This window comes from Saimiri boliviensis, chromosome 11, assembly GCF_048565385.1.
Source record: "Saimiri boliviensis isolate mSaiBol1 chromosome 11, mSaiBol1.pri, whole genome shotgun sequence".
NCBI lineage: Eukaryota > Metazoa > Chordata > Mammalia > Primates > Cebidae > Saimiri > Saimiri boliviensis.
The window spans coordinates 82,798,643-82,825,458 of record NC_133459.1 but is presented as its reverse complement, the minus strand read 5'-3'; the positions used below and the strand labels follow the sequence as shown (position 1 = coordinate 82,825,458).

The following is a 26,816-nucleotide window of genomic DNA, read 5'->3' as shown; positions in this document are numbered from 1 at the left end:
TGGTGGTAACATTTGAATCCTTTCTCTTCCTCATTCATGTGTTTGCTCTACCAGTAAGATTTATACTTTTGTGTGCTTTGATGGAAGGTATTGTTCTTTCATTTCCAGGAATAGGACTTCCTTAAGAGTTTCTTGTAGGGCTGGTCTCTTGATGAATTCCCTCAGTTTTTAGTTGTTTGGGAAACTCCTAATTTGTCCATCATTTATGAAGGATAATTTTACCAGCTATAGTACCCTTAATTGGCAGTTTTTTTCTTTCAGCACTTTGAATATATCATCTCATTTTCTTCTGGAGTATAAGGATTCAGATTAGAAATCTACTGTTAGTCTGATGGGGATTTCTTTATGTCTAGATGATATAGTAATCCATTTTCACATTGCTGTAAAGAACTATCTGAGACTAGGTAGTGTATAAAGAAAGGAGGTTTAATTGACTCACAGTTCTGCAGGCTATACAGGAGGCATGGCTGGAAGACCTCAGGAAACTTACAATTATGGCGGAAAGGGAAGGAAGCACCTTCTTCACATAGTGAAGCAGGAGGGAAAGAGAGAGAAGGGGAAAGTCCCACACACTTTTAAACCATCAAATCTTGTGAGAAATCACGATCATGAGAACAGTAAGGGTGAAATCTGCCTCCATGACCAAATCACCTCCCTCTAGGTCCCTCCCCCAACATCAGGAATTACAGTTTAACACGAGATTTGGGTGGGGACACAGAGCCAAACCCTATCAGATGTTATTCTCTTGCTGTTTTTAGAATTCCCTTTGTCTTAGACTTTTGACACTATATTAGTTTTCATACTGCTTTAAAGAACTGTCTGAGACTGGGTAATTTATAAAGGAAAGAGGTTTAATTGACTTACAGTTCTGTATGGCTAGGAAGGCCTCAGAAAACTTAGAATCATGATGGAAAGCAAAGGCAAAGCAAGGCACCTTCTTCACAAGGTGGCAGGAAGGAGAATGAATGCAAGAGGAACTATCAAACACATATCAAACCATCAGATCTCGTAAGAACTCACTCACTGTCATGAGAACAGCATGGGGTGGAACCACCCCCATGATCCAATTACCTCCACCCCCCTTGACACATGGGGATTATGAGGATTATAATTCAAGATGAGTTTTGGGTGTGGACCCAAAGACTATATCAGTTTGACTATAATATGCTAGGGAAAAGATCTTTTTGGGTGGTATCTATTTGCGAATCTTTGGAAGTGTCCTTTGGAACTTGTCAACATGTTCCTTTGGAACACTTCCAGAGTTCCTTTGGAAGTGTCATATTTCCTTGCTTTTTTGTGTTTGTGTGTCCTTTCATTGGTATCTGCGCATCTGGTATAAGAATCGTTTCCTCCAATTTTTTAGATTGGCTTTCATAGGGAAAACATTCTTCCTGTAGATAGATCTATGGTATTGGTTGGTTAGGGCACTTTTGCTTTTATTCTGGGCATATATAGTGGTGTAGTCTACATAGGATTTCTTTGGCTATAAACACTATCAGTGATGTCTGTGATTTCCTCAGTGGCATAGGCTGCAGTTAATGGATGTTACGCTTAGATTTTCCTGGGGATAGGAAACCAGATGGGCCAGTCCTCAGGACCTGCTGTTGGCAGCAGCAGACCAAGTATGCCTGTTCTTGGGTCCCAGGGTGGCCTATGTGGGCACCAGCATTAGCAAGTCCAGACAGGCTGATTTTTGGGCCTCCAGGCAGCTTGCTTGGGTGCTGGTTATGGCAGCAGTGTGCCAGATGAGTGGATGAGTCCTCAGGTTCCCCGTGGGCACTCACTGATATGAGCAGTGGCTGCAATGGGCTGGGCAGGCCAATCCCCAATCCTCCAGGTAGTGTGCATGCAGAAGATTGCTAGTGGTGGTGGTGGCAGGCTGGGCAGGCCTCTCCTCAGGTCCCAGGAGGATTGCCCAGATGCCAGCAGTGGTAGACATGGTGAGGTGATCCCCCAGCGTCCAGACAGCTTGCTTGGGTTTCAGCAGCAGGTTTTCTGGACCTGTTGTTAGGCCCTCTGATGGTATACATGTACATCTGGGTCAACCAATGGGGAGGGGCAATCCCTAGGACCACAGGCAATTTGCTTGGGCACTGGGGGAGGACAGGGGTGGTCCCAGGCCAGGCAGGCCTATTCTCAGGACCCCCTGGGGGGCCAATGGGCGCAGACTGTGGTGGATAAGACAGAGCAATTCCTAAGCCTCAGGTGGCAAGCTCAGGTGGCTATGGCAATGGTGGCAGCCTGTCCTCAGGACACATACTAGTGTGAGGTAGCCCTTTACTGTGGGGGCAGGGTTTTCTGTCAGTGATAGTGGCCCCAGGAAGTCAGGTTTCATGCTCTGGGAAACACTTGCTTCAGCTCCCTTTGTCAGAGGGTCAGCCTCGCCAATGTGTAGGACAATGTGTGGGCTAGAGTGCTGGAGACCCTGCCACTCTACCAGGTCCAACCTGCATTGCACCCTGAAGCCTTCTGTCAGTGGGGTTCCTGGGATGTGAAGATGCAGGGATTGCTGAGTCCCAGGGCACAAGGCAGTCTGGTGGGAAGTGGCTCTCTAACTGGCTCTCTAGCTGTCCAGGACTAGGTGGGTACATAGGACCCAGAGGGAGCTCCCTCTCTGGAGCAGTGTTGCCACACAGACCCTAGGAATACCAGTCTCAGAGTCCTTGGTGGATGTGAGACTCTGTTATGACTAGGAAATTTGGAGTCAGCATGGGAACATGGACCACTGGGAATCTCTCACTTACCCTTTCCTCTCACTAGGGACCCTCTCTGGCCTCCCAGCTGATCCCAGCCAGGCTGTCTACATTGCCTCTCTCTCCTTCAGTATCTCAGGTGTTTTCTGTCACTTCTCTGCTAAATTCCAGCATTCTCTCTTAGATGTCTATTCAGAGTATGATTATCTACTTGCTATTTTGGCTCTTCTTTGTTGAGGGACAGGTGTCCAGGGCCATCTTAAAGCCCCTCTCAGGCAGTATTCATTTTGAACTAGTTTGTGAAAAGACTATAAAAAAAGAAAATATGCTATCAGTTTTAGAATGTTATCCATAGCTATATTGGCTCAGCCTTAAAAAGACCTCCAGGGCTTGATGCTGGTATATCGTCAGGCTCTCAATACACTATTGATAGATGGATAAATAAATGAATGATTTTAGATATACAGTAGCAATGAAAAGTATACTTGGGCATCATATATTGTATATCTCAGTAGACTGTAATCAGTTGTTTCTAATATTGGTTTAGCTTTGATATGTTAAGATAGGTACATTATGTGTATTATATATATATATATATATATATATATATATGTGTATATATATATATATATATATAAAAGATCAATTATGAGTGACCCAAATATGTGCTTTGAATATTCCCTAAACATCTCTAACTACCTTTTATATGCCTTTGCTTCAGAGTTTGGCCAATAAGTTCTAAATTGTTCCATGAAACAACATAGCCCAGGATTTTTTAAAACATAATTACCGTAATACAAAGAAAGCGTGAGTAAGAAGCAAGAGAATGGAGTGGGCTTTCAGTCCTTTAGATGAGAAAATTCCCAGAAATGTTGGGAACTGCCGGAAATGCCTGGTTGTTAATGCAACTTGCCATGCAGATTCTCTTGGGCTGAAAGCCAGACAATTCCCACTCTGTTTTGTGACAGCTCCACCCTGGGGAGCAAGGCCAATTTCTCCAACCAGCAGCTGTGTAACAGACCATGACGGCATGGCCCTGACGATTCTCAAAGCCATTTCCTCTCTATGGCTGTGTGCCTTCTTCATTAAGGAGTTGCCTATGATAAAAGTGAGACTGGCTCTCTTTATACTCTTTTTTAGCTTACCTTCATGTGCTTGTCCTGCCTTAAATGATAGATTTTCACCTCCTGAAGGCATCTCTTTCCCTTTCCCACCTCACACTGCCATTGTGCCTAGCCCAAAGGGGGCGCTCCATAAAAGATTGTTGAACACAACTGACCCCAATTGATCCAATCTTAATAATCATCACTCAAATTAGTTTACATAGTGGAATCATTTCTTCGGCAAAATTCAGAAAGAGCATTTGGAACAGCAACTTGACTTCTCAGATCTTTCTCCCAAATCCTATAGAACTCATTTGTATAATTAAGAGTTGAGTCTGGGGCCTCTCAGGATATCCAGCAATCTGCACTTAGGGAAAGCAATTTGTGATGACATGTGGAGGGTTTAGGTGCATCTCCTTTCCGTTATGGCTTGGGGCACAGTGAGAGGGAGGAATTACAGTCCCTGGGGTTGAACACTACATACAGCACTGGAGCAGTACCACCTTTTCCATGCTTTTTTAGGAAAAAATGTTGGAACACAGAACTAAACGGCCAACAGCTGCATTCTCGGTATGTTTGAAATGGTGCTCATCTTTTTACACAGCCTCTGTGCATCCACAAAGGGGAAACAAAACCTGTTCCTTGACCTCACTGTTGCTCAGTTCTCAGGAGCCCAAGCTCTTTGAGGTGATGCCCTGCCAGGCGCATCCTCACAGTGTGAGCGCATCCTCACAGTGCCCATTAGGGTATAAGAAGGGAAAGGTGTTCGAGAGCGAGACAGCCTTCCTGCATCTTTCTCTGCATGTTTCCTGCTGAATGGCTAGCCCCTGCCTTGTGTACATATATGTCTCTTGAACCCAGCTACAAATAAATGATAAGCTTATTCAGACCGTAACAACATACAAGAGAAAGGAAAATAATCACTCTGACAGGAAAGGAGAAACCTGTTCTTTGTTCCAAAAGACAAAATCTCTTTGTGTTTGTAATAAGCACCTTTAGCTTTTTCAGGGAGGAAAGCATATTTCTTGTTTGTTATCTACAGTTACCACTCCACAAATCCCTTTCATTTAGAAAGGCTACGCCTGACATACCTTTTGTATTTTTTTTCAGTTAAGCAGAACCACTCACTGCTCCAAATGGGGCCTGTTCATTATTAAAAGTCATTTCTTTGGGCGTATTCTTAAATCTGTCTTAAAATGATAACCGTGGAGTCTTGATAAATTAATTGAAAAGCTTCTCCTAAGGTGGCTTTGTTGGTTTTAAGACATTTATTTTAAGAGTAACTCTCAGTAGAACTTAACAGTGAATTACTTCATATATTCTCAGCATTAAATTATTTTCCCAGCAAAGATACTCTAATTCCTTTCCTCCCAGTAATGAAAAATTGAAACTGTCCTCAGATGGGACTGGCCCTTATGCTAGTAAGTTTAAGAATGTCCCCACCAGAAGCTTTAAATGATAAAACTTATGCTCAGAAAAGGAAAAACCATTAAAAAGTGAAGCAAAACAGTGATTAGAATTTCAAATAGATGCCAGTAACTGAAGAACAATTCAAATAGGAACCAAGTAGGGGCGATGATTGTTCACGAAAGGAGGTGAGGCTGGGGGACAGGGCAGAGGATGGAAACAACTGAAGTCAAATGGACGGGCCCATCACTCCAGTGACACGTGGTACTTCCTGAGATTGGCACAACCTTGGAGATTTTAGTTTATTTCCTCACTGGTAAACAAGAAGTCAGCACTGATAGCAATCCCTGAGAACACTTCCTCTGGAATGTACAACATTCCATGCTTCTGCTTTGTAGTCACCACCGGACATGCATGAGTCATGCTGAGAGGTGGGGGATTTGCTCAGACTGCTGTGGATCCAATGAATAGAGTCAGGCCTAGGAAATGTGGTCTTGCCATGCTTCTTTCTCTTTCAACTCATCTGGTACTAAGAGACCTGGGTGATTTCTTTGTTTATAAAGAGTACAGTGAAGCATCTGCAGACCACGAATTAAACTGGGAAACCAACTGGAAGTTATCTGGTGATTATGAGTGGTGGGAGCACTCAGCCCAAATATATGGGCCAAAATATGCTACACACAATTCTCCCAATTGCTTAGAAAAGTAAGTCAATGGAAGTAATCGATTTTCTAGATTTTGTTTTGTTTGTGTCTAGGTTGACCAGGTAGCAGTGGCTGTGCATACATGTTGTAAGGATCTCTCTGAGGTCCTCAAATCACTGGGGTCCTACTTAGTAAACCTTTGGCTCAAAGAACAGCAGTCTGGAAGAAATCCTGAACTTCTCAGGTAAACTAGGTCCAATTCATGTGATGGGATGACCGTCCAGTTCTGACTGCAAACATAAGCAGACTAGCCATCTTGGTCAACCCTCAACAGCACATAATAAACAGAGATCCAGACATAGTGGAATCCCATTCCCTGCATCTGGAAAAAAGCACATTTGTGAGACTGACCAAAAGCTATTGTCTAGAAACTTCAGAAATCCTAACTGCCACTTTTCATATTGAGGCAGCCCCACTCGACTATGAAGAAGTCAAATCTGCCCGTTGGGTTTCTGGACTGTTTTACTAAATTGGGGTCACAACCTGACAGAGGCTTGTGTGTTCAGTTTGATATACACAAAGGTTTCTCTTTCCTTTCTTTCTTTGAATGCCCTTAGGTGCTACATACTCTATAAGTAATTCCAGGTCTACCCCCTGTTGTCTTACTTTGTCATCCATAGTCATTTGAGTTAGGACCAGAGTGTAGTGCCCTTCTGTATGGCTTTGAAAAACAGACAAACCTTGGCCTTGTTGCTTTTAGCCATATTTTTTCACATTAAAAATAATGAATTGTATTTCTATTTCTGGACATAGACTATACTTTGTTTCTCTGAGCGAATTCAATTGTTTACCCATGTGATTGACCACACAGCTCATCACAGTGCCCTCCTGAGGTTCTTCATAGCCTTTGAAAAGGTGAAATGAATGAAGAAATGAACCAGTGAGTGCAAATGTATTTTGATCACCTGCTATATGCCAAGTGACTTGCAAGAAACAAAGAGTGAAGCGAACTGACATTTATTACACATTTAATATCTGCTGGAAACTTGTGCTAAACATTTATATACATTATCTGTTTTGTTTTTTAAAAAATCTTCAGAGCTACCCTACAGAGGATAGGTATAGCATTCCCATCCCATTTTACTGCTGAGGGAATTGAGGCTCAGAGGGCATATGTGAGGTTCCCAAAGTCACACAGTTAGCGTGTGGCTGAGCAAGGCTTCAGACCCAGACCTTTACAACTCTAAAGCCAAGACTCTGTCCACCTCATTATGCCTGGACCTACATTCAAGGAGCCAGCAGTCTGGTTGGAGAGAGAGAAACTGCACAAAAACTCATAGTAAAATTTGTCCTTATTCTGAAAAGTTTGGGAACTTTATAGCAATTCTCTATCTAGGGGATCTAGGCAGAAGGGATGCTAAGCCTGCAACACTGCTAGATCACATGTTAACGTAGGCCTTAGAAAGAAGGAAGCTAAAGAAGTAATTCTGAGAATATGGTAAGTCTAGTCTCTTGTGGTTTTTAAGACTAAGGATTGGACTCCAACACAGACTATCTGTGGCCCAGGCTGGAATGCAGTGGCACTATCTTGGCTTGCTGCAACCTCTATGATCGTCCCACCTCGGCCTCCTGAGGAGTGGGACTATAGATGTGTGCCACCATACCCAGCTAATTTTTTGTAGAGACACGGTTTCACCGTGTTGCCCAGGCTGATCTCAAACTTCTGGGCTCAAACGATCCACCTGCCTCAGCCTCCCAAAGTGCTGGGATTACAGGCATGAGCCACCACACTCAGCCAGGTTATCAATGAGGTTAAAGTCTGCCAGAATAATAGATAGGACTGCAGACTGTAATCTTGAACCTCGTTTGTCTGGTCATGCTGTCATAAAATACTAACATCTTATTAAGGCTTTATTACTGTACCTAATCTATACATTATATTCATTTAACTTTCACAATAAGTATATGAAAGACTCGTTATTCCAACTTTATAGGTGAGGAAACCAAGAAGTGGGGGGAAAGCTTAATTTACACATTTAATAAAGGCTAGAACTCACACTCAAACTCAGATCTGGCTCCAGAGCTCAGGGTCTTCATCCGTTCCCTTGTACACAGTAATAAATGGAAGCTGCTATTATTGTGTTTTGGAAGCAGCCAGAAAGAAAATCTGCATAAGAAGAACTAAGTAGCAAAAGACATACTTGGGTCTGGGTTTTTTTCCCCTCAAGCTTCTTCATATTATTTCTGGGCATATCCATTTCATAAAGAGGGCTAAATTGAATATGTTGTTAAATTTCTTAGAAAAGTTAATCTTTAGGAGTGTCTATAACTTCTTAATTGCCCACATGTTGGATTAGATCTAAAGTTTCTAATCAGGGCTTTAAAGATGGACCCACTCCATAAGTGATCCCCTCTATGGACCTGTCCCTTCAAGGAACAATTTAAATTAAAAAGTACAAGAGAGATATCCAGTTCTTTACCTATACCAGACTGTACCAGGTCATAATAGGATTACATATAAGAAAAGAATTAATGGTGCTGCCAGAGAATAAATAATAAGTGCCAAGTGAATGTGAAAAAGTAGGTGTTAGATGGTTTGTAGGAGGCAGTTTGCTGCTACAGGAGGTGAGAAAGAGCAAAGTGAAATGATTAGGAAACATTTTGAGTTGTACAGATCTGGGTTTGAATGGCCTTGAGCAAGTTATTTGATCTCTCTCAGTCCAGTTTCTTCATCTGTAAAATGGGAATTTTTAGATTAGATAATAAATGTAAAATGTTTGGTGTGGTGCCCTGCTAGTCCTTATTGTAATATAATTATCTAATTTTCTGTCAGTGTCCTCCACTAAACTGTGATCTCTTGGAAAACTGAGCCTGTGTCCTATTCATCTGTGTCTCAGCCTTTCATACAGTGCTTACGCTCATCCCCATTCCTGATGTTCCTTCCATGTGAAGGGTATTCCATTATGGAATGGCTCTTGGCCTCTCTCCATCCTTGACATATTCCACACTAGAAGTGAATGATTTACCTGACTGGTACGTCAGGAAGAGCTTACTGTGTGCCACTCTTAGGAATGAATTTTCTACAGGAAGCATGCTGTCTCTCTTCTGCTCTTCATACCATAAATCTTACTATCCAGTGCCCCATGACTGAGTGGGAATGTATGCCTAGAATATGAAGCACATTTCCATACAAACACTGAAAAGTAAAAGTAGATGGGACTGTAAAGGTAGATTAGAACCGGATTATGGAAAAGATCATGTTATACCTTCCTGGCATGACATTTCAACAGATTCCTTTAAAATGTATGGATATTGATAAAGAATAGAAAGAGCATACATGACTAAGCCCCAAGTAATATTTGTTTGTTTGTATTGTTTTGTTGTTTAGGGGGAGGACTGCTATTTTTTGAGAGTTTTGATTATATTGTATTTTAAATTTTGTGCAGAGTTCATTTTTGTGTTGTTTTTTAAGTCATTTTATGCTCAGATACTAGTAAGTTCATCATTTGGAGGACAGACCTACCAAGTAGTTTATTTTTCCCCTCCAGTTGTGGTCCAGGGACCCTCTACCTCAAAGTTATATGTAGAGCTTTCAAAATGCAAAATTCTTGTGCCTCACCCAGAATCTGCCAAACCAGCATTCCCTAAGGGTGAAGCCTGGGAATATGATTTTCTCATTCTCCCCAGGTGGCTTTTATGTTCATTGTATTAAGGGCATCACCTGCCAATGAACAGGTGAATTCAGCTGAAAAGTATATGGAAGAGCAGACCAGGCACAGTGGCTCATGCTAATTCCAGCACTTTGGGAGGCCAAGGCAGGTGGATCACCTGAGGTCGGGAGTTCAAGACCAGCCTGACCAACATAGAGAAACCCCGTCTCTACTAAAAATATAAAATTAGCCAGAGGTGGCGGCACATGTCTGTAATACCAGCTACGTGGGGTGGGGGGGGGGGGGGCTGGGGGGCTGAGGCAGCATCGATTGAACCTGGAAGGCAGAGGTTGCAGTGAGCTGAGATTGTGCCATTGCACTTCAGCCTGGGCGACAAGAGTGAAACTCTTGTCTCCCAAAAAAGTGTATGGAAGAGCAAAGTGTGTGTGTGTGTCTGTGTGTGTGTATGTGTGTACGTGTATGTGCATGCATGTATGGTGTTATTGCTAAATGAGATTCAGATTTATTGACTATTCTGATTATTGGTATGGCTGTTCTTTCCTGTAGAGGAGGCAGCCCTGCTTACTCAGCCAAAGATATAAAAACTCCTGTTGGGCCTTACATGTAGCCATTTTGCATCTTACTGATAGGTCTTATGAACAAAGACTAGAAAAATAATAGACAGTTTTAAAACCTTAAAAAAAGAGAGAGAAACACATACTTTTAAAGAACAACAAAAACCCTTGCAATTCTTTCAAAGACATAGCCTAATCAAGTTTTCCTTGTCTGATTCTAAGTGACTGGAGGTAATAGATGGGAACTTGAACAGAGGAACAGCCTAAAGCATCAGTTACAAGCTTGTATCCTACCACACTGTCTTCCTTCTGTTTGAAAGTATGGGGAGATGCTCTGCTTAGGCCTGCTTTGTTTTTCTTTATAGATCATGCAACAGATGAGTGACCACCGTTACGACAAACTCACTGTGCCTGAGGATACAGCAGCAAACTGTTTATATCTAAATATCCCGAACAAAGGGCACGTCTTGCTGCATCGAACCCCAGAAGAGTATCCAGAAAGTGCAAAGGTAAAAAACCATCCCTTCTGGCCACTACAGCTGGGTCAGCCTCCCTGGGGATTCTTTCATAATGGAGTGACCAATAGGAGCCTCCTTTTCCTCTATACATATCAAACCATTAAGAAAAGAAAGGATAATACCATTTAGGGCACAAGGAAAATGTATTTAACTCACTTTTCTCATTCATGTCATTGCTCACTAATGCATGCCTAGTAATTGAGATGATCACACCGAATTTTCAAAGCCTTTCAAATAAATACTCAGATTTTCAAATAAGTACTCACCCAAGTCTATGCTCCAGCTCTGATTAAATGTACTTTCCTACCCTCAGCTACTCATTAAGCATAAAGACCTACAATTAGATGGTCAAAAGTATCATTTTATGACAGATCTGAGCTGCCCCTCAGAAAGGGCCATTTGTTTCTTTTTTCTTTCTTTTTTTTCTTTCTTTTTTTTTTTTTTTTTTTTTTTTGGCAGGGTCTTACTGTTACTGAGGCTGGAGTGCAGTGCTATGATCTTGGCTCACTGCAGCCCCACTTCCAGGGCTCAAGAGATCTCCCACCTCAGCCTCAGTAGCTGGGACTATATGCATATACCACCACACCTGGCTAATTTTTGTATTTTTAATAGAGATGGGGTTTAACTATATTGCCCAAGCTGGTCTCAAACTCATGAGCTCAAGCAATCTGCCTGCCTCAGCCTCCCAAAGTGCTGGGATGACAGGCATGAGTCACTATGTCCAGTCCTCTTTTTGAGACAGGATCTTGCTCTGTTGCCAGGCTGGAGTACAGTGGCATAATCATGGCTCACTGTAGCCTCTCAAATTCCTGGGCTCAAGCAATCCTTCTACCTCAGCCTCCTGAGTAGCTGCAACTATAAACATGCGCCATTACACCTGGCTAATTTTTTATTTTTTGTAGAGACAAGGTCTCCCTATGTTGCCCAAGCTAGTCTCCTAGAACTGGGCTTAAAGTATCCTCCCACCTCCGCCTCCCAAAGTGCTGGGATTACAGCCCTGAGCCACCACACCTGACCATTCGTTAATTTAGGTAGAGGAATATGAATGACCCAGAGTGGTGGGTGTTCATTGTCAGGGTTGCAGAAAGAAGAACTGCATGTGCTAGGTAACAAAAAGCTCTTCATTGAGAAGATAGAGCAGGAAGAAATATGGTACACTTGGAATCAGCTAACTGGTCCCTCCAGCAGTCTCTGCATTTGTGTTCCAGTAAGGGAGCTGTCTCTGGATCTGGAATGCTTTCCTAGTCTAGAAAATCTCCCTTGTTTTTCAGAGTACTCTGCCAGTTTCACCTATATACTTTAGTAATTTCAATTTTACCCTACCAAGCAAGCATAACAGTGCTCATCCATAGATTCTTCAAGTATCCATATCTTGTAGGCACTCAGCATCTCATCTCTGCCAGAACAACAAGGTATTTATACTATGCATTACAGAAGAGCATTTCATAATCATTGATCTTTTTTTTTTGGTCTTAAGCTTTACAAATATTAGAAAATAGTTTATACTACCTTTTAAATATGCAATATTATATAATTATTAGCTTCACCCTCCAATCGCAGTCTGAGCAAATTTTATCCTTCTGAACAGATAAAAAGAAAAGGGTGGGGAGAAGACACATAATTTTTTCTATTTCCATGGCTGAAAGTGTAAACCTGAGGAAAATAGAGGACTCCTGACCCAGGACTGGGGCTTACCCAGCTCTCAGATGAGTAATAGATCTCATGCTTTAATGCACATCAGAGTTGCTAAAAATGCAGGTTCCTGGACCCCCACCCTAGAATCTGCAATTTTAACAAGCATCCAGTCACAGAACTCACTTTGAGAAATGCAGGTCTGAATCATTCATCCCTCTTTAGCCACACTGATCATCTGAACCCCCCAGATGATTATTCACTGCCCCCTGATTCAGCCATGTGTCTCTCAAAAATAACAATTATATTAATAATATCCCTGTTTACCAAGGGCTTCCCCAGTGCTAAGCAGGGTGCCAGGTATGCCAGGTATATTATCTTATTCAGTCCTGTATCAGCCCATGTGGGAGCAACATTACTATTCCAATATTACAGAGAAGTAAACTGAGGCTCAGAGGGAATGTCACTTCACTAAAATAATTCTTAAAGTAGTAGATTGACAGAACTGGGTTTGGGACCCTACTCTGGCTCCAACACTCTTAATTAACCACTGTGCTGAATTTTAAAAAATGCAATGCTTCCTGAAGCAGCACAGTAGATTGTAATTAGGCAGTACACTTTCAAGTGATTTTCTTTTTAAAAATATGCTTTGTTTAATCATCACAGAAAAATCCATGATTTTATAGATTTGAAGTTTTGACACATGCTTTCTGTTCGTGTCAAAAGATGCTAATAAAATTCACACCTGTAAATTGAAAGCAGTTTAACCTGAAATACTTACGTTATATCTTGTCAAATTTTTCCAGTGGTGTTGCTAAGAAAATAAACCTAAAGTATAGCTGAGAGGGTTTTAAAGTGTGAAGAGAAGGCCTGGTGTGGTGGCTCATGCCTGTAATCCCAGCACTTTGGGAGGCCAAGGCAGGATGATCACTTGAGCCCAGGAACTCAAGACCAGCCCTGACAACACAGTGAGACCCCGTCTCTACAGAAAATAAAAAATAAAAATGAGCCAGTCATGGTGGTGTGTGTCTGTTGTTTGTCCCAAGTACTTAAGAGGCTGAGGTGGGAGGATTGCTTGAGCCTGGGAATTTGAGGCTGCAGTGAGCCATGGTCATGCCACTGTACACCAACCTGGGCGACAGAGCAAGACCCTGACTCCAAAAATATATAAATAAAAATAAAGTGTGAAGAGAGAATAATATTCACAGTGAACAAACACATGGCTACCAACTTCCACATACCACTTAATTTAGCAGTGACAATGGCAGAGTAAAGGCATCTGTAGCCAAACCACATTTCTGACACATCTTTGGCCTTGAGGTTAAAGCACAGAGCTAGTGGTTAACCAGTGGCCATCAGCTCTGTGGGGATGACCGTGGGCATGTGTGTGGTTGAGACTACATGTGTGTCTTGGGATTAAATGAAAAGCCTAGATGCACAAATCAAATTGATTCTCCACTTCTGAGGATGGTAAAACAGGCAGAAACATAATCCTTCTTTGCTTCCTTTCCCTTGATTCCCACTGCAGGTTTATGAGAAACTGAAGGACCATATGCTGATCCCCGTGAGCATATCTGAACTGGAAAAGGTGGACGGGCTGCTCACCTGCTGCTCAGTTTTAATTAACAAGAAGGTAGACTCCTGAGCTGCAGAGTAGCCCCGGTAGCCGGCAAGACTGCACAGGCAAGGCTGATGACTCTGTGCCCACTCTCGTTGTTTTCCTTGACAATCTACTGTGCCACTGTGCTACTAACTCTTGTTTACAAAATTTGATTCTAAGTTGAATTGCTTCATTCAGCACCCCCACCCTCCCTCCCCTCACGGTGGTACCTAAGCTGTGGATTTGCTAAATGAATTAAGCAACCTAGAAGATACAGAGCTAATGAATTTATCAAATGTGATTAAGCATAGTAAGGCAACACTCATTTAGTGTTTGTATTATTGGTGTGAAATTGTTTAGTTGCCAATATATTTTAAAGAATGTCTTCTTGATCAGTCAGATAAGCTCGGTTTTTTTTCCCCTCTGTATCATGAATCATGTTGGGTTCCTGTGAAATTCCCTAGTCCAGCAATCCTCCTTTCTTTTTTACTTCTGAATTCTGAAAACTTTTTATCCAGTTAGTTACTTTTGCCTCTCTCTCTTCTATCACAGCCACCTTGACCTTGGGTTACCCAGGGTCCTTCCTTCTGGCTACCTTCCTGCAGGTCAACCCTGTCTGCCATTGGTCTCTTCTGCCTCTGACTACATCTGCCACTAACAGCCCTCCCCCAACCCCCACAGGGGAAGACAAGTTCCTCAGCAGAACTGTGACCAAAATCAGAGCTGCCCTCAGAGGCAGCGTTAACTACAGACAGGCACATCACGACAGGGTTTGCCCCAGAAATCTAAATTCCAGAAGTAGGGCACCACACCTAGGAAGGTAAATCTAATATCAGAAGGTTGCTAAGAGATTAAAAATCAGAGGCTTAGAAACATCCCATGGCTACAATGTCTTAGAAAATCTTTAGGTCGCATACCATGAATTTTTGCTTCATTACTGACCATATTTGACCTTGGAGGAACTCCTTTTTTTTTTTTTCCTTCAACTCATTTCTGTTTCCACCTACCCTGACTCACCCTATTTCCAGTCTTCTACCCCTTGCAGTTATCCTGGTCTAGCAAAGTCATTTCTTTCAAAAGAGACATCATGTCTAAAAATGACTACTGGTAGCCTAGTATGAGGCAGAGTACACAGCTCCTCATCAATGAACATGTTCAGGAAGCGATGGCCTTGACGCTTGAAACCAACTCCAGACAATGGACAATTCTCCTTGGAAATACCATGAATATTTACTGTGGAATCCAATTTAAATTTCTTTCTTCTCTAGTCTTTAAATTACACAACTTTCAACTGACACGGGGTCTCTTACAAAGAACAATGCGGCACTGAAGGAAGAGATGATTCTTTGACTCAAACCTGCAGGAATCAGCCTACTAACAGGTTGGGGAAACGGTACTTTCCAAGGAATGGTAACTGATCCAGGCACGTTATCACACTTCCTAGTCATCTCCACCTTTCCTGTATTGCCTGTGGCTTGTTTAAGAATCAGAGAGATTAAGAAATACCACTTCAGGTCTTGCTGTGCTCACCTGTGTTGGCAGGGAAATATTCCTTATGTTGGTGACCTGAAGAGAATTACTTTCATTCACTTCCCCCATAGCAAATAGAAGTGAGAAACCTCTGAGAAAATGAAGACATCCTTAACCACTATCTTTCTTATTTGAGGATTTTATGCCAGAAATTTGCAAAAGCTTTTTTATCCTCCTTCTCTTCCTTGTTGCTTAACTTTTTAATTCATACCACATGCAAATATCCAATTATGTACATCCTGTGAATAAACCACGTCTCGGTCACTGTCATATTTTGAACCATCTCATCAGGGATGAATAATATCTTTTTACCAGAGAGAGAATGAATGTTAGCCACATGCCCAAGTTAACAAAGAAAAAATGTTCTCAGCAGTTAAGGTTGCCCTTCGTGTTTAAATCTGGCCCTACCTTGGCAAAAGCAAAAATTCTCCCTGTGAGAGCTCAACATAATCAAAAACAACCGCAGGAAAAATGGCCCAATCAGCCAGTTCAGGCTTACTGGCATATGATTTTTAATATCTTTACTTCTGTCATCCCAGATCAAAGAACTCTTCTCTATGTTTAATCAATTGCAAGCGAATAGATTTTTCTTTATAACAGTTTGTTCTGTTTTTCACTTTTCCTTTCTTTTGCTTCTTTCCATCTTTCCTTCTCTTTGTCTGGAGAAATCACTTAGACTCTGTGTGCCTCTTCTACAGTGCATTCTGCTATGCTACGTTACATGCTAGGCTGGCTTCTTTGGACTCCCTATGTGACTGATGATGTGAAAACCTAAATTACTGGCAGCCTATTACTTCTTTGATGTTCTAATTAGCATAATGTTATTTTTGAAAAGGAAATATACTATCACATACGTTTTCCTCCTGTCCATTGTGATAGACAACGATGGATCTAGCAAAGATCACTAACAGAAACTGCTTTTTGACATTAAAAGACATGAGAAATTATATTTAAGTAAAAGTTAAGTCAGAATTACTTGGGTGATGTGATTCAATTTAGTTAAAGGATGATACATAGAAAATACATTATTTAGCATTATTTCTTCAGCTATAATGAATTGCTATAGGAATCAGGCAGGTCTTTCTACTGTGCATTGATTGGTCTTCTCAGCTGCTGTGAACAGATTACTAAGGCCATCTCCTCATCTCTAAGGGAGAAAAATAGTCTGTAGATGAATAATATAAAGAGTTGCATGTCAGTCTTTGTAATTATTTATGCTTTAACATTCTCCAGAATTCAGATGTGATTTCAACATGGTGTTAAGATTTGTGCATTTTATTTTCCTGACCACCTCATTCCAGCCAATGTATGGTTATTCACTCTGTGTGCCAAAACCAATCATGCCTTTCACAGCCCTTTAGTTCAGAGAAGTTCTGCACTGATTTTTAGTCTCTTGCTGTCTCAATCTTACATGTATACCAATCACAATGGAATAAAGTGTGAGTTGTACTGTGATCAACAGCGTATGTCCCTTTTCTTTGCAATAGAAACTGCCATGGGGAGTGAAGTCATCGTTTTTTTGCTGTCAGTCATGGGATATTTTCTCTCTTGTCCTTTAGGCTATGAATTTAGAAAAATACTGTACCTATAAATCAATCGCCATCAAAGCTTGGATTAAAATAGTATTCGAAGTGATACTTCATACTTCAGGCACTTAACAAGTGTGCCTGTTGTGCACAGTAAGTCAGGAGAGCTTGTGTTCCCTGGTGCCTCTCCTCAGACGGTGTCCCTTCCTCCTCAGACGGTGTCCCTTCCTCCTCAGATGGTGTCCCTTCTTCCCTGTCACTGCTAACCACAGTCAGCACATAGTTAACGTGGTTCAGTTATGGAGGCAGGTGAATGATTTTTTTATTTGCTCATAGAAGAGTTTGGTTTTTGTTTTATAGTAAGCATCTTTTTAAAAATTTGAAGGTTTTTAAAAATTGTGGCTTTTTTATTTCCAACAAGTTTTTTCCATTTGTATTTTTTCTTTTGATGATTGTAAAAATAACTGCTTACTATTAAAATTCAAGCAACACAAAAATCTACAAAAGAAAAAACTACTCCACAATTTTATCACCCAGTGGTAACTATTATTAACATTTCGGAGACTATTCACAGATCTGTAAATAGATATGAGTATAACTATGGAATTTTACATAATCATGCTGTTCTGAAGTCTCCTTCCTTTGACTTAGCAATATTGTAGGCTTCTTTCCATCTCAACAAATGTACATCTACAGCATCAGTTTTAACAGCCCTGCATATTCCACAACACAGTTATTCAAGCAGCTCTTTCTAAATTATACAGTGTTATATCCCAGATGGTCAATATGCCCACATTGCTATTAGCTGAGGGTCTTCAGTCTATCAATCAAAAATGCACTGCTTCTAAGCTTTCACCCAGCCCCAGAGTTAATTCAATCTTGGTGTATTTTTATGAGACTGAATGATCTGTGTGAATGCTCATCAGATGCACAGACTAGTTCTAAAATTTCTTGGGGAGGTCATTGATTTAATCACACCTTCTCAGTTGATGTTACATTGATTATTTCTGCATTATTTAGATTTTCACTAGCAGTGAAGCTAAAAAATGCCAAATGCCACCTTGCAAACCTGCTGTGGGTCCCAGGAGGAAATGGAGCCCTCCAGCTCCATGCCAGATATACTGCTCCTCACAGAGGAGAAAGGGAGATGCTTTTCAAAGGAAGAGTTGGCAGGGATTCCCTGACTGAGCTTCCTTCCCACCTCTGAAAGAGTAAGAGGAGAGGAAACAGAAAAATAACCTCTCGTCACAAGCTGGGGGTTCTGGAAGTAGGAATTTTGCCAACTGAAGAATGCTGATCATCAGTGATTTTAGACAAGTGAGCACATATTTAACAAGTGCCCATACTCTGCCAGGCTCTGGGGTACATCTCCTGTCTTTCAAGAGTTAATGGTTTGGGAGGGGCAGGAAAGGATGACTACACAACTACACAAATTATGATAGAGTAGAAGGTACAAACTACAAAAGAACGATGCCATGTCTGTTCCCAAGTCAGGGAGGCTAGACATAGGAAACGGGATTTGATCTAGGCCTGGAAGGACAAGCTAGCTCTGGCTTCAATAGTTTGAGATGGGACTATAGGCCATCTACACCAAGGGAGCCGCAGAAGCAAAGGCATGGAGGTGGAAGAGCATCATGTGCACTTCAGAAGTATTTGAGCTGGTTACATGCCAGTTAACTCTGCTAGGCCCTGAGGATACAGTGGTGACAGTCCCTACTTTCCTGGAATGTACATGCAACAGGGAAGACAAACATTGAACAAGTTGGGGCAAGGGGAATGAACATTATAAAAGGAGAATAGGGTTCTCAGAGCAGGCAGTAAGGGGTGAGCAAGCCGATTTATCTGGCTGAAACACAGGGTAAACATAAGAGCATGGTGAGGCAACATAGGCTGGAACGTTGAGGGACTTGCCTGCTGAGTTAAGATATTTGGACTGAATTTGGCAGGCTGCCAGGATCCCCTGAAGACTTTTGGGTCAAGAAGTAATATTATTGGAGCTTGATCTGGCAGCATTATATAGGATCAATGGGAACTGAGAAAGACTGGTGTTTCTCCCAGTTTAATTTCTCCAAGTTTAATTTGTTATTTAAATATCTCTTCTTACTACCAAAATGGAGCCTGAAAGCCTGGCAATTAAGTCTTTTTATATTTTCTTTCCTGAAGAACAGATTAATAACACCTTCCCCTCCCAACTCCGAAGGGACATTTTCAAGGCAAATGAGATAAAAGAACTGAAGGGTTCTTTGAACGAAAGAGATGATGTAAATATCATTATCATCATCATTATCCCTATTAACTCTGATCACAGCAAGCTTGGATTCCATCAAAATGTCATCTTCCATCTGAAACATCAATCACCTACTCCAGAAATAACTCAGGATTTTCATCACGGATGCCTCTAAGCTGGCCTGACAGCTTCCATGGTGAATTCACAGGTTTCCTTGGTAGGCGACGCGGCTGCACCACAGACATACTTGCATTAGGAAATTGTTGGCTAATCGGAATGTTCCCCATCTCCCTTCCCCCTCCAACCCTCATTTCCAACTTAGTGAAAGCTAGGCCACTTACAGCACAAGATAAGGGGTTATCAGGCTTTTAGGAGGACGTGCAAGTGCCAAATATGTTACTGTCACTATAAATAAACCAAAGATTCAAACAAGTATGAACTTGGTAAAATACTGCCTGGGCTGGCGTGCGACATGAATGCCTAAAAGCAATGATGGGTCTCTAGGTCTTGGGAGGCCCCCCTCTATTTATAAATAGAAAGTTTAGTCATTTGGCTATAAATACTGAGAAACAGCTTGAGGGAATTAATGCAGGCCTAAGGAGGTAGCTTGCTTCCCCAGCTTTATTGAAGTCTAATTGACAAATAAAAATGGTATTTATTTAAGGTGTACAACTTAGGCTTAGCTAGACATTGTGAGTAATCACCACAATCAAGTCAGTTAACATAGCCATCACCTAACATAGTTACCACTTTTTTCTTTTTTGGTGAGAACAAACATTTAAAAATCTTTCCTTTTAGCAAATTTCAAGCATGCAATAGAGTACTGTTAACTATAGTCACATTGCAATACATTTGACCTCCAGCGTTTATTCATCTTGAATTTACTGAAACCTTGTACCCTTTGACTGGTATCTCCCCATTTCTCACTTTAAAAACAATCTTTAAGTTCCTGCTCATGGACAAAAAGATTATTTATTAGCTAGGGCTTTGGAGCAAGAACTCAGGGGATGACTGTTCAAAATTAAACTGGGATCCTATGTCCTATATGCTATAGGTTGAAATGTTCCTCTGTCCCACCAGGGCACAAAGACTGCATATTTCACATTAATACAGGAAAAGCTCAGGAACCAAACAAGCTCTGATTCCAGGCAACAGTCTAACTGTGTAAGAGAAGCTTGTTGAATAAACACTGATTCACAGGTCCACAGAGGCTTAAAATTCCAGGGGATGTAAGCAAAGTCATCATTTTTTTTTTACAGGGGACAGGGTATGAGGTCCCCTAGAGTTAATGCTGAGACAGTAACATGGGGTGTGCTTCTTTCCAGGCTTGATAACAATTGGGAGAGACAGAAGGAATGTTGTTAGCAGGGCAAGATATAATAGTAACAAGGAGTCTGCTAGGAAATAGAATTTATTACCACTTGGTTCAAATAAAGAGATGACCCTAATGAAGGTCTGTTTCAGAGGTATGAGTGTTAAGGGTTAAAACAAGGGGTGGTGAGCCACCCAGAAACCAGATGTCAGCAGCACTCCTAGGCCCAGCAGGACAAGGACAGAAAATTGTGCTGCAAACTGTAGGACAGAGAAGGCAGGGCAGAAGCCACACCTTAACCTCTTTCTCTCCTCACTCTGATCTGCTGGTGCTCCCCATTGGCTGAACACAACCACAAGATGCAGTTGGGGGCTCAGGGGATGCCTCCAGCAGAGGTAAGCCTCCTAGGTCAGAGAACGGGCAGAGGATGGATTCAGAAAGGCAGAGGATATCAGCTCAAGGCCACTATGAAAATGAGCTCAGCCCAGCAAGCAGTGGTCATCCGCAGCTCTGTAAATTTACAACTCTCTGTACATTTAAATAATTCATTCTTTAAGTTATCACTTAATAATTCTTGGCAGATTCCTTAGGCACATGCCAGTTCTGTGGTCTGGTCCTCCCTCCCTCAGTATCAGAAAATAATTGGAGCAGAATCAACAACAGAACATGAGTATGCACAGCCTGAGGGTGAAAGAGCGTTGCATTTCAGACCCGTGAGTCCTGGACCTCTTTAGTAAGCACTGTGTTATTTCTAAAATTAGAGCAGTCTCTTGGGCACCTGGTATCCCAAAACAGCTAGTTCCTTTTTGTAGCATGCCCGTGACCTTCTGGTAACCTAAAGTTGTTTAGGATCCTGAAGTACCTCTTTTCTGTTTCCCTTTTGTTTGTACATCCTGCTAGTCTTGGCAGGCACAGCTGTTTCGGTTTTACTTGGTCATACTGCTTACGGGATAATACTCTAAACTAACAGTAGTGAATTCCCCTTTCCTGGGGGGTTCAAGTAGAGTTTGAAGGACCATACGCAGGAGTGGTGGTTCTATCCAGTAACATCTGATATAGGTAACATCTATATAAGGTATTCCTTTCCCACCCTAGAATCTACCAGTAGGCCTTCGTATTATGCTGATTCTGGGTGACTTTTGTTTCTACTGTACCAGCCCTAGTCTCCCAAATAAATGAACATTGCTCTCATCTAGTTCTCTAGTTCATTTTTTGTGGGTATAACAGAATAGCACACACTGGGTAAATTATAAACAATAGAAGTTTGTTCGACTCATGGTTTTGGGGCCAGGAAGTCTGAGAGCATGGTACCAGCATGTGACAAGAGTCACCCCATGGTGGAAGGCAGAAGCAAGTGCACAAGACAGAGGCACCCGGGACACGGCTCACCTTGTAACTACCCACTCCCATGATAACTAACCCACTTCCGTGACAATGACATTAATGCATTTGTGAAGGCACCGCCCTCATGACCCAATCACATCTTAGACCTCACTTCCCCGCACTGTTGTTTTCACGATTAAGTTTCCAAAGCTTGAACCTTTCGGGGACACATTCAAATCATAGCATCTACAAAATGACAGTAGTAAGGGTTGCAACATCAATATGGTAGCACGAGGAGCTCTATGGATTCACTCTCAAGTGAAACTAGTGAAAATTATTTTTTAAAAAATAAAGTCTCTGGGAATGGTTATAAATGCATATAGCAAATGAAAAAAAACATCTATTCAAGAAAATCTATTAAAACTTGGTAAGATCAGTGAGTCAGTGACATTTGAGCCAAAACCCACACCCTTCCTCCGTACTCACAGCTCAAGGAGGCAGAAGCTCCACACCTTTAGGTAGAGGTAAGAACACAGGGCTCCTTTTCCCCACAGATCCTAATTGAAAGTCTTCCTGGGGAGAGACAGGATGTCAGCATTGCTTATCCTGCCATTCCCGCTCACTACCTAATGCTGAGACTTAAGTTCTGGGTGAGTGTCACCAAGAGGATCTCCTTTCTTCCTCCAAGCCACAACTCTCAGGAGACACAGGCTCCACCTTGAGAGCATGGTACCAATATGATACAGGGACCCTGAATGTCCTTGCCTTGGCTCATGTGGCAGGAGTTCTAACCCAGAGAAGCAAACCAAAAAAGGCATGAGTCTGTTGACTCCTCTCTACTTAGCACTGAGATACAAAAACACGGTGTTCAGAGAGAAGCGAGCCACATTTTCCCTGCCCTCAACCTCCCAGAGGATGAGGGCTCAGAGATTTTGCCCAGGAAGAAAAGCTGTGGAAGGAAGAGCTCCAAATCCTTCCCTAGAGAACTGACTTCATTTGCAACAGAGTGTTAAGTTCAAGTCTAAGTGTGCTCTCAAAAACTGTGGTGGTTGTGGTAAAAGACAATTAAGAGGAAACGGGTAGATGCCTTGGAGATAAAGGCTAAATTGTAGGCATCCAGGTCAGAAAGATAGAGGTAAAACTACCTCTATTTGCAGGTGACATGCTCATTAATTAAAACTAACAAATGAGGCTGTGCGTGGTGGCTAATGCCTGTAATCCCAGCACGCTGGAAGGAGCTGAGCTCAGCTTTTGAAACCAGCCTGGACAACATGGTGAAACCCCATCTTTACTAAAGATACAAAAAATCAGCTGGGCAAGGTAGTGTGGTCTGGTCCCAGCTATTTGGGGGGCTGAGGTAGGGAGATGGCTTGAGCCCAGGAGGGAGCGAGGTTGCAGTGAGCCAGGATTGCACCACTGTACTCCAATCTGGGTGACAGAGTGAGACCCTGTCTCAAAAAAATAAAAATAAAAATAAAAAAGCAACATTTTTAGGATAAAATACCGATATATTAAAAATTGCGTTTCTATGCATTTGCAGTGAACAAACCCAAAAATAATATTAATAAAACAATTCCATTTATAATAGCATCAGAAATAAAACACTTAGCAATAAATTTAGCAAAGGAAGTGCAAAACATTCTCTGATAATTACAAAACATTGTTGAAAGAAGTTAAGTATCTAAACAAATGGAGAAACTGCTTATGTTCATGTATTAGAAGACTCAATATTGTTAGGATGACAACACTCCCCAAGTTGATAAACAGATTATTAATGCAAGCTTCATTAGAATCTCAGCTGGCTTCTTTGTAGAAATTGACAGACTGATTCTAAATTTCACATGGAATGACAAGGGGCCTCAAATAGCCAAAACAATATTGAAAAGAATAAGGTTGGAGGACTCATACATCCCAATTTCAAAACTTTAAAAGCAACAGTAATTAAGACAATGTAGTACTGGTGTAAAGATAAACATTTAAATGAATGGAATGGAATTGAAAGTCCGGAAATAAGTCCAGGTCTCTGTGGTCAACTGATTTTCAACAAGGGTACCACGACTATTCAGTGGGGGAAAGAACAACCTTCTCAACTGCTGCTGGGACAACTGGATAACCACGTATTCAGCAAAAGAATAAAGTTGGCCCCTTTCTTCACATCATATACAAAACGTTACTCAAAATGGATCAAAGACCTAAATGTGAGAGCTAAAATATAAAACTCAGAAGAAAACCTAGTGATACATTTTCATAACCTCAGAATTGGCCCTGGATTCTTACACGTGACACCAAAAGCACAAGCGACGAAAGAAAAACTGAATTGAACAACATCAAAATTAAGAACCTGTGCTTCAAAAGACACTATCAAGAAAGGGAAAGACAGGCACAGTAGCGCATATCCATAGTCTCAGCTTCTTGAGAGGGTAAGGCAGGAAGATCCCTTGAGCCCAGGAGTCTGAGGCTGTAGTGAGCTATGATCTCACCATTGCACTCCAGCCTGGGTGGCAGAGTGAGACTCTCTCTCTTTAAAAAAAAAAAAAAAAAAAAAAAAAAAAAATTGTAAAGATAACCCACTGAACCAGAGAAAATATTTGCAAATTCTATATCTGATAAGGGACTTCTATCTAAAATACATAAAGAACTCTTACCACTAGATAATAAAAAAGACAATTTGAAAATAGGCAAAGGATCAAGAGAGTTTCTCCAAAGATACACAAATGGCCAACAGCCACATGAAAAAGATGTTTGGCATCATCAATCATCAGAGATGTACACATCAAAATCACAATGAGATATCACGTCATAACCACTAAAATGGCTAGAATCAAAGTCAGCTAGAGGTTTGCAAAGTCACCTTCTTGCAAACACTGGCAAGGAGGTGGAGAAATCAGAACTTTTGTACCCTCCTGATGAGAATGTCAAATGCAGCCACTGTGGAAAACACTCTGGCAGTTCCTCAAACACCTATACACTGAGTTCCCACACAATCCAGTAATTCTACTCCCAGAGAATATACCTAAGAGAAATGAAAACATTTGCCCGCACAAAGACTTGTACATGAATGTTTACAGCAATTATTTAAAATAGCCAAAGGGTGCAAACAACCTATGTATACCAACTAATGAATGGATACATGAAACATTTACTAACTGATGAACAGATGAACAAAAATATCCATACAATGGGATATCATTCAGGTGTAAAAAGGAATGAAATACTGAACATGCTTCAACATGAATAAACCTTGAAAACATTATGCCTAATGAAAGAAGCCAGTAGAGACAGAAAACAGAATAGTGACTGCTTAGGAGGAGAGGGTTCAAGGAGGGAGGAGGGAGAGGATAAGGGAGTGATAACTAAAGGGTAGGGGGGTTCTTTTTGAGGTGATGAAAATGGACGTGGTGATTATTGCATGCATCTGTGAACGTGCATAAAATTAAATAGCACACTTTAAATGGGTGAAGTGTTTGGTATATGAATTATATCTCAATAAAGCTGGTTTTTAAAATGACAGCAATAATTCTCTTTGTCCTCTTCATAGCTCAAAGGGTGGTAGGGAACATCAAAATGAGAGGATTTATATAAAAGTACTTGGTACTCTATGCAGTGCTATACAAATGTAGCCTATTATAGTACTGAATGGGATTAATTAGCTTTTCACCAGCACCTGTCAGTACAAAACTCAGAAGCTGCCTTTCCTAAAACTACCTTCGCCCCCAATTATAATTCCTTTTCTTTAATGGTTAAAACTCATTGACAGAGCCCAACCTTTGAAATAGTGCTGCATAATAATTGCTTATGGAATGCTTATCATCATAGCCTTTAGAAAAAAAGAAAATAGTTTCTTATATATGTTTTCCTAAGACTCAACTCAAGTGTGCGTAATTACCACACATACCAAGCTCCTCATTATGTCAGCCCTGGAGCCCACGTGGCCTTTATAATAATTTGCTAACTGGTAATTGTTCCTTTTCTCTCACATTCCCAACCCCAGCCTTACATTTCGGCCATTGCTCTGCCTTTCTGAGCTGGGGTGAATAGCAGTGTGAAGCCAAAGGGGACGCGAATGAAATATGCTCCAAGTGGCAAGTTTGAGAGCAGTACAGACAGAAGCTGGTCTTTGGCCAGGCGAGCCTATGAATGCAACACCAACGCGGTATTTACACATAGGACAAGGAGGAGCAGAGCAAGTCCCCTATGCAAAACTGAGGCGCAGAGAGACTCAGTCACCAGAAGAGTCACACCGCTGGTGGGTGTGGTGCTGGGCTCAAACCCTGATTGTGTTGAGCAGCGTGACTCTGTAATGCCCATCGAAAACAGGTGCCCTACGAAAGTTTCAAATTAGTGCCCATCAAAGTATTTCAAAATGCGTAAAATGTTTTCCTACCTCTGCTTTTCCATATGAATGCCGATCTGAGAGTGCGTGTTGCCCCTTTTCCCCCAGAGGCATCGTTTGATTCAGCCTCAAAAAGGAAATCAGGATATCCATGTTTGCCGACCTTAGATTTTGCAGAAAAATTGTGGAGTAACAGCGCCCTCTGGTGGTTGCCTGCGTTTTCTCAGTCGGCCTCAGAGCGCGGAGAAATGGGGCTAAGATAATGCCGGCGCTGCCCCCTGGTTGGCTTTGTGGACGCCTGGGGCCTCCTTACTGAGTAAACCGCGTCTCCCCAGGACCTGGCCGCATCGGGGCCCGCGGAGTCACCTCGGAAACCCATTCCCAGAACTGGCCTGGGCCGATCCTGAAGTGTGACCTCTCCCACCTTAGTCGAAACCCAATTGGAGTCAAAGGCCTTAGTAGGGGGTGTTTTAAGATCCACACACTCCGGGACCTGGGAGGGCCTGAAGGCTTCGTGGCCAGAAACCCCTGCTGCCATCTATTCCCGGGCCCAGGCCTACGTTTCTTCCCGGGAGCAGCGGCTCTTTAGCTAAGGGATTGTTCCCTTTTTGGAAAACAAATTTTTAAAAATCACCAAGCCCTGGGGTTGGAGTAGGGGTAGCAACACTCTAATTATTTATATCTTAGTGTGAAATATGTTCATCCGACCCTTACTTGGGAGCAGGCGTTTCAGGGGAAAAGAG

The 26,816-nt window shown here is 41.8% G+C and overlaps 1 protein-coding gene across 5 annotated transcripts in view; it reads left to right on the top strand.

Annotated features, from left to right (window-relative positions):
* DDAH1 (dimethylarginine dimethylaminohydrolase 1) overlaps positions 1-16,807 on the top strand; it is a 284,364-nt gene extending 267,557 nt beyond the window's left edge. For all 5 annotated transcript variants that reach the window (XM_074381106.1, XM_074381105.1, XM_074381107.1 and 2 more), the window contains 2 exons: positions 10,438-10,581; positions 13,751-16,807. In XM_074381106.1, the coding sequence (XP_074237207.1) occupies positions 10,438-10,581; positions 13,751-13,867 (261 nt within the window). In that variant the 3' untranslated portion in view covers positions 13,868-16,807. The remainder of the gene's footprint in view (positions 1-10,437; positions 10,582-13,750) is intronic.
* The last annotated feature ends 10,009 nt before the right edge of the window (positions 16,808-26,816 follow it).